General features: G+C 42.4%; 1 protein-coding gene across 3 annotated transcripts in view; it reads right to left on the minus strand.

The window, feature by feature from the left end:
• Positions 1-12,625, minus strand: part of UBR4 (ubiquitin protein ligase E3 component n-recognin 4) — a 77,121-nt gene continuing 64,496 nt past the window's right edge. For all 3 annotated transcript variants that reach the window (XM_084300089.1, XM_084300088.1, XM_084300087.1), the window contains 12 exons: positions 11,794-11,984; positions 11,292-11,465; positions 10,677-10,776; positions 10,005-10,223; positions 9,623-9,736; positions 9,182-9,324; positions 8,749-8,874; positions 7,719-7,913; positions 5,623-5,847; positions 1,813-1,903; positions 1,100-1,262; positions 1-411 (listed from right to left, as the gene is read on the minus strand). In XM_084300089.1, the coding sequence (XP_084156215.1) occupies positions 347-411; positions 1,100-1,262; positions 1,813-1,903; positions 5,623-5,847; positions 7,719-7,913; positions 8,749-8,874; positions 9,182-9,324; positions 9,623-9,736; positions 10,005-10,223; positions 10,677-10,776; positions 11,292-11,465; positions 11,794-11,984 (1,806 nt within the window). In that variant the 3' untranslated portion in view covers positions 1-346. The remainder of the gene's footprint in view (positions 412-1,099; positions 1,263-1,812; positions 1,904-5,622; positions 5,848-7,718; positions 7,914-8,748; positions 8,875-9,181; positions 9,325-9,622; positions 9,737-10,004; positions 10,224-10,676; positions 10,777-11,291; positions 11,466-11,793; positions 11,985-12,625) is intronic.

Consider the following 12,625-nt stretch of genomic DNA (forward strand, 5'->3'; position numbering starts at 1 on the left):
TTACCCATTTGTTTGATTTATTTAACTTCAAAGAGGTGCACACTAAAGCATTAAGATTTACTGGTATGTATTCCTCTGTACAAGTTTTTTCAACCAGCTCAAATAGACAAAGCTTTACAGACAGAAGCAGTGAAACAGAAGATAAAACGAATCTAAATTCCAAATCACTCCAGGAAGAAAAACTGTAGAAAATATTAATAATAATTAAAAAAAGCAAACAAACAAAACAAAAACCCAATAAACTGCAGCACTCCTCAGGGAAGGGACAGGCTGCACAAGGAGGAACACAAAGGGATGGAAGGCAAGCTAGTGTAGTCTCTGCCCAACGCTTCTCTGTGCTGGTGGCTCAGGGGATGGAGTTCAAAAGATCCTTGAGGAAGCTGTCAGGGTCACTGATTTCTGATAAGAGCCCTTTAAACAAAAGACAACACAGAACAGTTAGCTCCACAAAGCAGTTTCTCCTGCCGACATTATGGATTTGTGCTAGGGTGTATGTATAGTAAGTTAATAATGACAGCTGCAGTGTTATTTTAAGTATGGAGCAGATGAAGATAAACCCTTGCTGAATGCATGTGCAGCAGGGACCGAGGTGTATACATTAAATCCATACTTGCTCTTGTGGAACAGAGCTACTACACAGACCCTGCTAGCTCCATACATTGGACAATGAGAGACTGGCGCAAGGTACTGGAACTCTTAAGAGAACAGCAGACTCTCTGTAAGTGAATTTTCAGCAGCTCCTGGGGATAAATAAAATCCCTACAGCAGAAACTCGCACTGCACTGAATGGCTGCCTCATCTGTTTACCAGCCTCTAAATCACATATACCCCAAAACACCTTTAAGCTGTGATGTAAGTAGTTATGTTTAACAAAGCAGGGGGAGGACCTGCGGGATCAGGTGAGAGAAATTTTCCTGTCTGGGGATGCTCAAGTGTGCCTCTCATCTGTTTGTGAAATAGCTGAGGCAGTAGCTGGAGTGCCAAGGTCTCCTCCTCTCTCTGCCTCACACAAACAAACTGCCGCCGCCGTGTCAGGAATGCTGCTGTCTCAAGTCACGAGTTGCATAAGGCAGCCTATAAAAGGGAAAGCAAAGCTTACCAGCCACATCCAAAAACTCGGAAAATGTTTCAACTGGCATGAACTCCTCCTGGAAGGTCTTTAGGGCCTTGTCTGCAGCTTCGTGTATTGGCATGTCATTGTGTCGTATGAATTCAGCAAGAGAGTAGGACCAGCCTCCCTCTGTGTTACTGGTAGGCACCTTCTGTAAGGGGGCAAATGGGACCAGTTAGTGCAAACCAGCCCAAAGAAGAACTCCAAAATCTGTTGCCTTCTCCTGACGCCCTTGGACTTAAGTCCCCTGCCTCTTGTAAATAAGCCACATAAAAGAGTTACCCCACAAATGACTTTTTAACCTTTTCGTACAGAGTGCAGAAAAGGTTGCAGGCATTTTCTCACCCTAATTATTTACCCTCATTGGAAGCTACAAGCTTCTGTTTGCTAGCGGCGATGCCCCCATCTCTTTCCTCACCCAAGTGTTTCCCCAGTGCAGTCCTGAACATCCTTTTGGAAAATAAGCAAGTACACGTACAGGAGGAGAGCTGCACACTGGAAAAGTTTCTCAGTTCTTCAGATACCAAATTTCTAGAGTGCAATAAGCACAGACAGCCTCTTGCAGCCCTTCTGTTCACACAGGCAGGCCAAGTTTACGAGGATCTTGGATAAAGGGGTTTCACATCCTGCCTTCTAACTCAAATGCATTAAGTTCCTCAGGTTAGAAAGCAGTTACAGCTGAACCTTAATGTTTTTCTTACCTTGAACATGTTGTAGATGAGATCTACAAGGGCCCAGAAGAGAAGGCCAGAGCGGTACGTTGCATATTCCTTCACTGCCTTATCTGTCATTCTAGGAAGATAATGAAATCAATCTTTGAGTTAATCACTTTACTCATATGCTTTGGTGAACGATTTGATGAATAGCACGAAAGCTGAAACGGCCAAAACGCCTATCGATAATACGCATGGGGAATGGCTTTCAGTAAGCTCTGTTATGTGGTCTTGGACATGAAACAAACATTGGGCATCCTCGATTTCTGTACACTGATTCCTGTGGCTAGGAAATTGCTTTACAAGCTGTACCTGCTGTAACCAAACCAGGTGAGCCGATAAAAGGAAGAAAACAAGCAAAGAAGCAAAAGGACTGCTAAGACTACATAGGAATTCAACAGCAAAGCTCTTTTTCCAACAAAGACAGAAAAAGAATGTACATCTGTTTGCTCCTTGGTTGTGGCATAGCAGATTCCCCCAAAATTAACTAAATCCAGGTCTTCGACATAGTCTGTAGTAATGACAGAGAACGTATTTTTGTTTCTATTTCATGGAATTGTTTCTGAAAGACTCTGAGGGAACTATCTCACCCTGGCCCAAAAAAAAGGAGCCTTGATGAAATGTAGGAATTTTTATTTAATACCTGCTTGTAATCAACAAGATTTCTATGGCCATGAAAGGACTTCTGCCTTTGGACTTTCAGCATCCGGCTGCAAAAATGCTATAAAAGGTGTAGAGATGTCTTGGGATAACAGCTCCCAAAGTTTAAAGGATTAATCACCAACAGGTTGAGGCAAGGCTGAACCTCCCTGCCAGCAACTCTAATGGGTTTGGAATTTTCTTGCATGCGTTTCTCAGGTACAGCTGCCTCTGTCACAAGATACTTCCTGCTCGCCACTTAAAAGCTTTGAAAAAAAGCTTTTTTAAATGTATCTAGAACCAGTCCAGCTGCCACTGACAGAAGTCAGCAGGACAAAAGGGTATCATCTGACCACCAGCTGCAATCTGACACAAGTTGGTTTGTGGGTTTTTTTTGTGTGTGATATGAACATCTTGCTGCTCTTATTTTAAGAGGTTATGTCTGTGTGACTACATGATCTTTCTTTCCCTTGGAACAGACAGCTTGGTAGGTGGCAGTCTGCTTGGGCAGCCAGGCTTAATTATTTAAAGGAAAACCAATTAGTAAAGGTGACTAAATTTGCACGGGAAGAACAGCAACTTAGAGGGAGGCTAATTCTACACTCCCAAGTACTGCAAGAGAGAATTTCTTTTTATGTGACTGCTTTTGGTATAATTGGAGTCTGCTCCTTTAATTGAAAACTAAAAGGCCCTTGTGGGTTAAGTCTGGGTAGCTAGCTTCTGGAACATCTACTTCACAAATAGCTGCTGCGTTTTCATTAATGTAAGCTGGTACAGGCTCATCAGCTATGCATGGATTTCCAGCAGAAAGTTAGATATTAACACTTTGGGAGCCTCATTTCTTTCATGAATATTTTACAAAGGTCTCAGTCAGGAGCACAGGAAAAAAAATATCAAAGAATATTCTCCCCTCAAACCCCACATGAAAGCTATGCTGCAAAGTGTCTACCGGATTCTCTAGCTAGAATTCTTGGTTCAGTAATAACAAGCAGGTAATTAGCCATTCGACTCATTTCTTTGGCATTTGTAAACTATAGTTACCAAAAAAAAAGGACAAACCCAGAACTCCCATCCACCCTGGTAACCTCGTCTTTGGGTTTAAATTCAAAGAGTTTCTAAAACATGGAAGCTGCTGTGTGTCTCTCCCTTTGGTCCTGCAGACAAACTGCAATAGCTGTAGCTGCTGGCAGAGACAGGAGATGGTTTAAGTTCTCTGAGGGACAGGGGAGGCAGTGCTGGATAACGAGCCAACAGCTACGAGAGCCTTCTGAGGTGGGTTGCAGCAATTATTTACTTTCATCCCTATTCGGGGAGATACATGCCCTGGGGTACAAACTGTCAGAATTTATGAGTCTCACATTTTTGGTTAGATTCTCCCCACTTCTGTCTTATATTTTGTAACACAGAAAGGATACCGAGCAGCTGAATAGAACACCTAACAGGGCATAGGCAGTATTTGTTGCCTTCATTTAACACAGGGGAATGCATAGCATTGCCTGCATCTTCATTAATAAGACTTACACGCCCATTTTAGGAGCAGGAGGTGATCCTCAGCTGCTTTTAGATGCACTGATAGTTGCTATAGCAACTTCCCTCCATCTCTGCCAGCAAAGGTGGCAGTGAGTCCTTGCATTTCGTCAACCTTCAGTCTGCACCACTCCAATGTACTCGGAATGGTGGCATTCCCAGAGAACACCCCTGTACTGCTTCTAACATGGAATGCTAATTTTAATCTTTTGTATGCAGACATTACTCTGACGTTACAGACACCAGCTTCCTCTCTGCCTCAGCCTGTGGAGCCAAGGTACTGGCACTTATCCGCAGAGAACTTCACCGTCCATCACCCTCCTCCTGATTTTCCACAAGAATAAATAAAACAAGACCTTGGAAATCAGAATTGCCATATTTCTATTTGAGAGGTATTATCAGTGGAAGGCTTTGTGCTCTCTTAGTCTGCAGGGATTAAAGAAAGCCCTTGAATAAACCTTGACATAATTCCTGAGAACTATTTCTGAGTATTCTCCCCTGAAATTCCAGAGATCAGAGGGCTAGCTGGAAGTTTCTTGTTGTAGCCATTTCAATGTTTTTGTTACGTCTTTACCTAGAGATAAGTTTGGAAAGAAAAATCATTAACTGAGGATTTTCAAAAACACCAAACATCCATAGCAATCCCACACAGGAGCTTTGCTTCACCAGCCTCTTCTGCAGGCCACATGAAAGGCTGCACTCCCTTGTTTCTGAGCAAGCAGCCCTCCAAGATAGTATCTCCTGTGCCTGTCACACCTCCTCTCCCAAAACTCAGGCAGCAGTGGCGTAAATGAGAGACACAAACACAGAACAGGCTGAGCCTGAACAGCAGAAACTAACACAGAAAATGGTACTATAGCCCCTTTAAGTGAAAGAAAGCTCTTCTGATGCCTCTAATAGCATTGATGCATGCTGTGTTTTATGTAACTACAATGTAATTACTTTATCAAACGCATAATTAATGTCATCAGAATAAGAATACCCTTTAAGATGACTTAGAATAATAAGGAATTTATTCTTAATTATGACAGCTATTTAAAATCATCTTTTCAGAAACTAGAATTCCCTTTCCTTCTCTGGAAATACTTTCTTTGTCAGGCAGGCACAGCCATTTATTCTCGCACTTCTCAAGTGCATGACAGCTGCTATTGATTTCTTTTTTTTTTTTTTTTATTTCTTGAGAGCAATGGTATTTGATTTCTATTTCTATTTTAGGAAGCTGTTGCAGTGATCACAAAGAAAACAGAAACAGCCTTTTCAGTCAGGCAAGCACAGAGCATGCTAACAGCTCTGAAAGAGCACACAACAGCAGCTCTACTTGCAACAACTTACTGGAAGTGGGTAAGAATCAGCATCTTGGTCTTCATCTTAACTTCTAGCTATGCACCTAGGAAAAGCACTTCTTTCACTGATCGACTGACAAATCTACTCCAAAACTCAGCTAAACTGAAGGCTCCTCCCATAACTGCAACACTGAGCACAAAACTACTCAGAAAGGGTTAATATCTGCTATTCTAAAATACGCTCACTTCTTTCCTCAGCTCCCCATAGCTTCCTGTGTGAGGCTGTGGCTACTGTGACAGTAACACGAGCAAGCTGGCAGCTGCGGAGCAGCAGTAGGTGGTGGCTGACCTGCTGGCTCCCCCTGGTGACACCACTCTCGTGTGGGAGGTAACGAGGAGTCGCTTGAGGATCTCCACTCGCATGGCTTTCCACTTCTCCGGGGGCAAGATGTGCAGCGCCAGCACGGTGTAGTAATGCGGCCCGTCCACCTCGTAGGCACTCTCCACCCACTTCTCCTTGGGATGCTCCATGAAGCTCTGGAGGTTTTTCTCCTCCCTCGAGGTTGCTCGAGTTCTGAAACACAAGAACTTTTATCAGTTTTCTTGGCTCTTGTATGTTATTTACAACTTCTCAGGAGCTTTGGGGTACTGCATTTAAGCAGCTCTACACAGGAAAAAACACCTCTAGCTTTGCACTGCCAGATTTTTCCCAAATTCATCCACTGATTGAGAGTTTGCTCACAACGAGGCATGCAAGTCTAGCACACTCACTTTTCCATGGAGCTGCCTATCGTACTAGAGAGGCTTCTAGGCCAGCTGGCACTGCCCCACTAGAGGGCAATCCCGTTGTGAAGTTATTTTTCCTTTTGTTAGGGGACAAAGAGTCAGGCCAGCCATTCCAGTGTGTTCAGGTTGTACCATTGCCTGGCTGATGCTAAGCATGTGACTGCAGCTCCTGCAGCCAGGCTTGAGGATCAATTCATGGAATTCCACCTACTACAAAAGCAGTCGAGGAGACACAGGCCAATTTCAAAAACAAAGAAAATAACATATTTACTGTAAGCTTTTATATTTTAAATATCTGTATCTGTATTTATTTCCTGTCTCCTGGTTCCCTTTCCTCAGGAGTCAGGATGACCCAGAGCTGACTGTCAACTCTTGCAAAGATGTAGAGCCAGTCTATTGCATCACAGTCTATTGCTCTACTTCATCAGGAAGAGTCTGCCAACCAGGTAGGTCCCTCGATTTTTAAGTTACATATGTCCTCCCTATCAGGAGGTATAAATCAGTATCACTAACAGATAAAGCTGTGTCTGGGTGTTAGTATTTCGTGAAATTTTCATTTGCTACATCATGCAGCTGGTAGCCAACCAGTAGTTCTTATTTTCTACATTTAGTATCAAACGCATCTTTAGAAAAGAAAAAAAAAAAGTGATGTTTGGAAACTACATAATGCATTTTTATACAACTGCCACACAGCGGGTTCTCTGGTCCCACTAAGCAGACTTACAAGATGAAAAGAATAGTTTCATTTATTTGTCTCTCAAGGGACTCAGAAAACAATAGGAGAGGAATCTGGCGATAGATATTAAGAACAATAGCCAAACTGTATTAGAGCCAAAATGTTGATTAGTTCCAGGCGGCAAAGAGAGCTGAGATTTTGTTGCACTCCGTTTGGAATGACCTTGGTTTAAGAGGCATTTATTTTAACATTTATACCCTCAATATGATTAATATTACTTTCCAGTATCTAACTACAAAAATAAAAGGCATTATATTTTTGCCTGAGATGCTGTACTATCAGAACCAGCTCATTAACCAGAATTAGGTGTCTAATTTATACACTTAGATACTACACTTTGTATAAATACGTAATTACTGAAACACTTCAGCAGAAGTGTTTGTATGCTGCTGTTTACTGGTAAAAAGAAATTTAATCTTAAGATTGTCTTGACATTTTGACAAACCTGAGTGCTACAAGAGAATTCCAGTACATTAAAACCGGAACCCAAACCAATCAAGTTATTTTCACGTCAGACAAAAACGATACCAAGGTTATTTTCAGCTGACAATTTCTTCTTCATATTGTTTCTTCACTGTTTGCTCCACAAAAAGCTAAGCTGGCAGCGTTTCTTTAATCTAATAACACTGCTACTCACCGCATAGGTGGTAATTATATCTTGAATGGAAAGAGAAGCTAAGTCCCGGTTGCTTTTACTCAGTTGATTCCCTGTTATCCAGCATGTTTACAAGCCGCAATGCTTTACTCTGAATAATGTAAACCTGTTACAGTCTGCTTAATATGTGTAATTTGCTTCCCTCTGAAACTTGTGTGATTTCCCACCTTTTTTACCACACACACGTACAAAGCACAGGCTGCTTCCCTTTATAGTCTTTTCCAAAACTAAGAGTAGAAGGAAGAGGTTGCTACTAAAAGATACTGACGTGTTGAGGACATAGAGCACCGTGTGGATTATGTACGGAATGAGGTGTATGTTGCTCTCCCTTCCTCCTCCTCCAGTATCTACGCTGAATGATTGCTCCATTGCAAACCGGAGAAATAACAGTTTAATGTCATGGACATTGAGCTGGTAGGTGGGTTCCCGCTGCCCTGTGCATTCTTGGAGGTACGTGTTGTGTCTGAAAAACAGCAGTAAGTGTTATTTTATTAAAAACCTTTTACAAACTCTCCACATTGCAAATAAGTCAGAACACAGAATCTGATCAGTATCTTATAGCACAGCTTTAAAGAACAAAACAGAATACAAAAATGCACACACTGCTGCCTTTGATTAACCTCCCCAAAGGGAGTCTGACAAAAAAAGAAACCTTACTCTGGCAAATCTCATTCCATCTGCATATCTAGCAAAGCTAATTCCATCTGTGTATATACACACATTGATATTATTTTCCCACGTCCATGGCTTGGAATACAACTCCTTGGCAGAAATGCATTCGAGATATTACTACTCCTAATTTCTAACATGACTGTACAAGTTCTACACAAAGTGATCCAGAACATGGACAACAGGATGAACAATCTCGTTGTGCTCTACGTAAGTGGTCAGGTTATTGTAACTCATTAACATCAAGAGGTTTAGAAAGCTACAGAAAGTAATCTGTTGGTGTCAGATATGTTTCTTCTGTAAAACAGGGGTCACTGGGCTGCAAATGAATTTACACTCCTAAAGATGCACACGGCATGTATGCAGGAGTGACATGGGGCTTGAGAGGTAATGAATTTATCAGGTCATGCATCAATATAAAGCCAAGAAACAGAAAGGCACCTATTCTTTTTTAGGAGATGTTCTCTAGCTTGGATCCCTTAATGGTATAGCTTGAAATGACTCAGGGTTGCTAAGATTTAGCTGCCATCTTTGATTTGATAGTTTGAAATTTATGTGCCTCTGTGGTAACCTAACATCTCACCTAACCCAAATACAAAACAGTTTGAGAAGCACTGACTTCTACTCACCGTGCTAAGCAAGTAGCAAAAGCAGACTCTGGTACATGAGGTCCCCAGACTGGCAGGAGCCCATTACACTTGGTGTTGGCATTTTGTAGGGCTGCACTCTCCCACTCTTCACGGCCACGAGCGAGTCTGCATTAAGACAGCAAGCCATACCCAGGCAAGTCATTAGTACACAAGCTTTTTTTCTAGGAAACTATCTAAAGCTTGGCAATTTCACAGCTCCTTGAAGCTATGAACTTCAGTTTTAAGTGCCCAGTATTGATTTCGATTTGACACATTAAAGCAGACCACAACAGAGAAGCCCGTGGCTGTCTGCAGGCTACATAGGGACCAAGTCACAGGCAAACCCATTCTGAGCTAGAAGGCCAGGTGCCATGCTCACAAGACACCTTGGAAAGTAACAATCACCACTATCCTGCTGGTGATCAGAACGTACCGTACAGCCGCGAGGTGACAGTCGTAATGGACAATGTTGAAATGAGAGACTGTGCTGTACCCCTGTTGTTTTCGGGGCTTGTTCTCAAACTCTTCTAGTGCAACACGTTTGGTGAAAGTATAAATACCTAGGACCTTTGTAGCCTGCAATGACACAACAGATATGTTAGAGACCGTTCACATCTGTAACAGTTCATACTTTGTGCCATTTTGACACTGCAAAGTATTTCATCTATCTTAGTCCCTATCTCAAAATTACATTGAGTAATTTTCTTCCAGTTTTCAATGGAATCACACTTCCATGTCCTGCAGTTATTGATTCCAAGAACCAAACCTAGCATTTCTTGACCTCCCAGAGCAAATGCACCAAGACTTGTGTAACTGGACACTAGCAAGTTCCCACAGGTTGGTGAGAGGGCTTTGCAAATTTATCACACTCTACCTGAAACTTGTATCCTTCCCGGCAAATGCAGCAAGTCAGACCTGGTTCTTCTATAAGTTCTTCCATCTGTTTAAGCAGTGCAGTCTTGGTCACTACCTGACCCTTCTCATTTGTCTGAAAAAGAAAACAACTCAAGCAAGTTAAAAAGACAATAATGAGTAGCATCATCCTCACCACTGTAATAGGAATGCCCAACCCATTTCCCAGCCTTCTACTAGCAACTATATTTACTCTCCCAGCAGCACCAGGCAAACTGTACACTTGAGCTCCACAATATTTGTCAATAAATCATTTTACACAATTCCCTGTGTGTCAGTTTTAGCTGGACAGAAATAAAAGATCAATAGATTAATAGCCTGCTGTCAGCACAAACAGACATTACCGTCATTCCCAGAGTGCCCAGGGCCTTCTGTCTCATTGCCATGGCCATACGCTTCTTCTCTGCACGTGTCTCCTTCCGGGCAGCGTCGATTTTCTTATTCACCTCTGGATGTTCCCTTAGTGCCTCCAGAAGATTCTCTGCTAACGTCCCAATCCCTTCATCACTAGACACCTGCTCCAGCTTGTGCAGATTGGTAATGGAGTCTGTACCTATTAGCACCTAGCAGAGATTGAAACACAGCACCTTCTTCAGAAAAAGGGCACAAAACACATTAACTCTTCCCTCTGATCCCACCCACCACAAACGAACAGAAGCACTGATCTAGAACAATTTGTGCCAATGACAGCCTCTTCATTTCTTCTTTAATGCTTCTACAATCCATGCCTTAGGCCTTAAAACTGCATACAAGACTGGGACAACTTGCCTCTACACCAGCCATTACTAAGACACTGGATAGACAGCATTCTTAAAATAGCCCTCAGGCCCTGAGAAGCCTATCAATACTACACAGCTCACAGTCTTAAATTACCTGAAGCTGCTGAGCCTCTCCAAGTCCAACAAAAACAGTGTAGAATCAACTTTCAGAGAAACATCTGCTTAGCTACAACCACAAAAAGCAGTGTACCAAGCCAGCCAAGCCATGCTCAGCTTTCAAGATGGCTTTCCCCTTACCTGCGTAGCAGGGTGCTGCGTGGCGAGTCCTCGGAGCAGGCGCAGGATAAAAGGAAGTGCAGGTCGAGATAAGAATTTCTTCCATATGTCTGCATCCAAACTGCACAGAAAACAAGAGTTAGCAGCTGAAGGGCAGTCACCCATTTTGAGAAGGCCCTTGGCCACATAGCTTACAGAGCATAGGCTGCAGGCAACACAAGCACCCTTCCCCGTGTCCCTCCTCCATTAATTAATGAAATGAAATTCACACTCCCACTTCTATGCTGTGCATGCTATTAGGCAGCGTGTCAACTCATAGCCTTGGGATTTGTTTTGTTTGTGAGCTGGCCATCAATAGCAAAAGCTCTGTTCCGGTGTCACAGGTAAGGAACAGGCAGAAAATACATGCATCATAATATCCAAGAAGCCAGCTTAGATGGGTAACAAGTGGGATGATTACAGGCTTTTTAGCTTATCCCCACTGTTCCACTGGACCCTTTGCATCACAGCTGTGCAAAGTTTAAATGCTTCTGAATGTGGACTTGTTAACAGCTTTCTCAGAAGACTGTTTCATTTGGCCATGAAATGAGCGAAGGGTGTTCACGATCACCATACACATTAAGTAGTGACTCTTACTTCTTTGCACTGGGAATGTGCTTTTTCATGTAGTCAAGGGCATTCTGTGTAATCCCTTTCTGAAGGATGAGATCTTTCAGCTGATGGCCGTTGCTGTTGTTTTTTATTCCTGCTGCTATTTTACAGAAGCAGTCTAAGAAAACTTTATCATCTCCACTGTGCTCCTCATCATACCTGAAAAGGGAGGACAAATGGTGACTTGGAGGCTCTCCAAAAATCTGTAATTCTCATTACATTATTATTGAATACACGTACGCACTCCAGTTCAGACTCAGAAAACCTATTCAGACCCGTCATCCCAGAATGTACTTTAAAGGCCTATTATCCAAGCAACATACTCACACATTTTTTTCCAAAATGGATTAGAAATGAAATAGGAAATTAAGCTTATGTACCAGGAATCTCTGAAGCTTTGTGTTACACTGAAGTAAGCCTCAATGAGAAAAACCAGGCTTATCAATATATCTGATTTCAAACTTTTAGTCAAAATCTGACAACATACTTATCAAAATTGCAGTAGGGCTTAAATCGATCAACCAGAATCTGCATTTTCTCCATTTCTCCAAAGGACAGGTAAGGGATGATGCGTAATAGGCCTTGCAAGACGCTCAGATTGGAACGGACAAAAGTGCTGTTAATTTGATCGAGCAACATTACCAGCTGGTCTTTGTCACCAGTAAGGAGGAGGTTACCCTGCAATGGAAGAAGAGCATGACTTATATTCAGGAATAGATCTACACCCTTCAAGAAAACCCTCACTCTCTAGTAGCTGGTAGACTCCAGTCTTGGAAGGATTACAGCTCTAGACCCTGATAAGATAGCCTGATTTAAAAAAAAAAAAAAAAAGCTATCCTCATTCCCAGATTCCTTCGGGAATGGCTATAAAACTCCTCTAGCTGATACCTGACTTCTTCAGCCTACTATTAAAGCATTTTCCAGTCAAAAACGTCTAATAATCCCAGCCCAAAGGAGGTCAGATTCCTGTAAGCCCATAATTTCAAAAGATGAGCAAGAAACTCTTTTCATTCTCAGTGTACTCAAGATGTAGTTCTTATTCAATTAGCTGGAAAAACAACCCTGTTTTCAGTAAGTATAAAGACACTCAAAAACAAAGCAGTGCAGTGCCTTTTCCTGCCTCTCACTGCCCTGTGGCCCAAAGTATCAGGGGAGGGATCCAAGCAATGCTTACTAACCTCCACCTGGACTATGCAAGCATCATCCAAAATAAGTCTTGCAGTGGTTTTGATTCAGGGCACTCCTCTTGCCCTACCTTCAAGGCCTGCTAAGACACGCCAGCAAGCATAATAAGGCTTAGACTCCCATTTAGCACACCT

Source organism: Netta rufina (genome assembly GCF_964035555.1).
Source record: "Netta rufina genome assembly, chromosome: 22".
NCBI lineage: Eukaryota > Metazoa > Chordata > Aves > Anseriformes > Anatidae > Netta > Netta rufina.